Raw genomic sequence first — 2,053 nt, forward strand, 5'->3', positions numbered from 1 at the left:
TCGGAGCGAACACCAGACATCGATGCCGGCGGATTTTACAAGGAGGGTTTCAAGGTGGGGAGAGGCGCCGTGGTTTGGAAGCGGCGTGGGTGAGGAGGCGCTGGGGCACCTTTTATTCTGCTGTGCGTCCCTTGCGGCCCGGCGAGCGAAATTTGGCTTTGAGGGGGTTTGAGGTGCCTGCGCTTCACTTTGGTCAGCCACTGGCTCGGTTGTTTTGCAATCCGTTCGGTCTCCGCGCCCACTGATTTGCCCACAGCCGGCGGCGACATAGAAGATGGTGGCGCTGGCCTGCTGAAGGCGGAGCGCCTTTAGTTTGTTGCTTTGATCGTTTGTCTTGTTTTGCTTCGGCTTCTTCCGCGCCCTCGTTTTCGGCACAGCCTGCCCCAAAAACCCCAAATCGCAATTTCTCCGCTCCCCCCACTTTTCTAAGGGGAGGCTACTCCGGCAGGATGCTCGGATTCAACGTCTAAATTATCGCACAAAGTCGTAAATGGCGCCGATGCAATCCCCTCTGGAGGGTGGTGGAGCCTCCCGCGCAAACGTAAAACGGTTACAGCAGCAACTGAAAAATTTTTCAGTGGATTTGCATAATAACATTTTGTTATTATGCTGCTGTGGTTGAGCACTCATTTTTATTTTATTTTTTTTGCTGCCATCACAAGAATTTGTTCTGTTTTTGCTGTCTTAACGGGAGGATGCAAACAAAAGAGTCTTCTTGGGGCCATTTGTGAGGGAGGCTCGAATAAATTGGAGATGGCGAGAGCCGAGGGCCGAGGGCCGGGACTGGGTTGCGCGTGGCATTGGAAGCAACGCCCGTGGCAAAGGGAAGAGATCGCAACGCGGTGGTACAAGTACCTCAGTGCTGCCCTTGCCGGTCGACACACGCATGTCGGTTGGTGAGGGGGTATGTGTCTCATAGCCTTAAGCTGATGATTATTTCTTGAGATGGGGTTAAATTGTGCTTGGTTTGGTTTGTCTGGCCTTGCCGTCCGCTATGGGTATTGCGCTAGTCTTCTGTTTGGCTCGCGGTTGCACCGTTGGCTTCTGTCGGCACTTGTCTGGGCAATGATTCTTTCTCTCTGGTGCGTTCGTGGGGTGCCTTATTATTTCAATTTTTTCCCAATATTAACTTCGTGGATTGTGGTTTGCGGTGGACGCGCCATGTTTACGGGCTGACGGGGTGAGGGTGTAGGGAGTGAGGAGCAAGGCAGTACTCTTCAATGAGGCGTTATGGTTGTGGTATTCTATTCGTGGTGCCTGTCGGCGTACCATTTTTTTCTTTGTTTGATGCAACGTGTCGCATGTATCTAGTGGCAACTGTTATTTACCTGCGCACACAGACAGCGGCAATAAGAGAGAGGGGGAGAGGGAGAATGGACTGCAGTAAATGTGGGAAATGTGCGTGGGTCATTTTGCGCGTGGGTCCAATTATATCGACGAACGACATCGATGTGTTGATGTGTCTTTTAAAAAGAAAAATGATTGAGGTTGTTTTGTACGGACTGGGCTGAGAAGCTAAAGATTCTCACCTTACCAACTGAGCTTTTGTTTGTTTTGGTTAGAAACAATGCTCAACGCCCCCATCTTTTTTTATTATTTTATTTGGCTCCGGCGCTTCTGAAAAGGAGGAAAATATTTTTAGGGGAAAAGCGACCAGGTGTCGCTGAGCAACTGATATCGATTTATTTGTGCTCCCCCAGTTTTTTTCTTGTTGACTTGATTTGGTTCCTACGAGAGCGCGTTGTACGGTGGTGTGTGCGGTGTTGCTGTTGTTTTTTTCGTTTCTTCCCCAAACTAATACCTGCCATGATCCTCCGCGCGGAGGAGCCTGGTGGCTGCAGGGCCCTAAAGACTGCCACGTTGCCAGTTCACGGCGGGAGGCCAGTTATCATCGCCTGTACTTCATGCACTTATTTGGGTATTTGTGCGTGTGTAATGAATGTGGGATAATATTATGGTGACTATGACTGTGTGTGTGCGTGTGCCGCATATGCGGAACTAACATTGCGATCTCCCATTATGGGACCTTCTTGTGGGATATATACCTGGGTTC

General features: G+C 50.2%; 1 protein-coding gene across 1 annotated transcript in view, besides 1 other annotated feature; it reads left to right on the plus strand.

Moving 5' to 3' along the window:
* The window catches only part of TraAM80_09504 (uncharacterized protein), a gene marked incomplete at both ends in the record, with an annotated part of 516 nt that extends 344 nt beyond the window's left edge, over positions 1–172 (plus strand). The window contains one exon of the mRNA XM_029386183.1: positions 1–172. This exon is cut by the window's left edge and continues 344 nt beyond it. Coding sequence (XP_029233967.1) covers positions 1–172 — 172 coding nt within the window.
* A 1,001-nt stretch (positions 173–1,173) lies between these two features.
* Positions 1,174–1,212: a sequence feature (G-rich).
* The last annotated feature ends 841 nt before the right edge of the window (positions 1,213–2,053 follow it).

Source organism: Trypanosoma rangeli, assembly GCF_003719475.1.
Source record: "Trypanosoma rangeli strain AM80 chromosome Unknown Tra_15.4_contig_00597, whole genome shotgun sequence".
Classification (NCBI taxonomy): Eukaryota; Euglenozoa; class Kinetoplastea; order Trypanosomatida; family Trypanosomatidae; genus Trypanosoma; species Trypanosoma rangeli.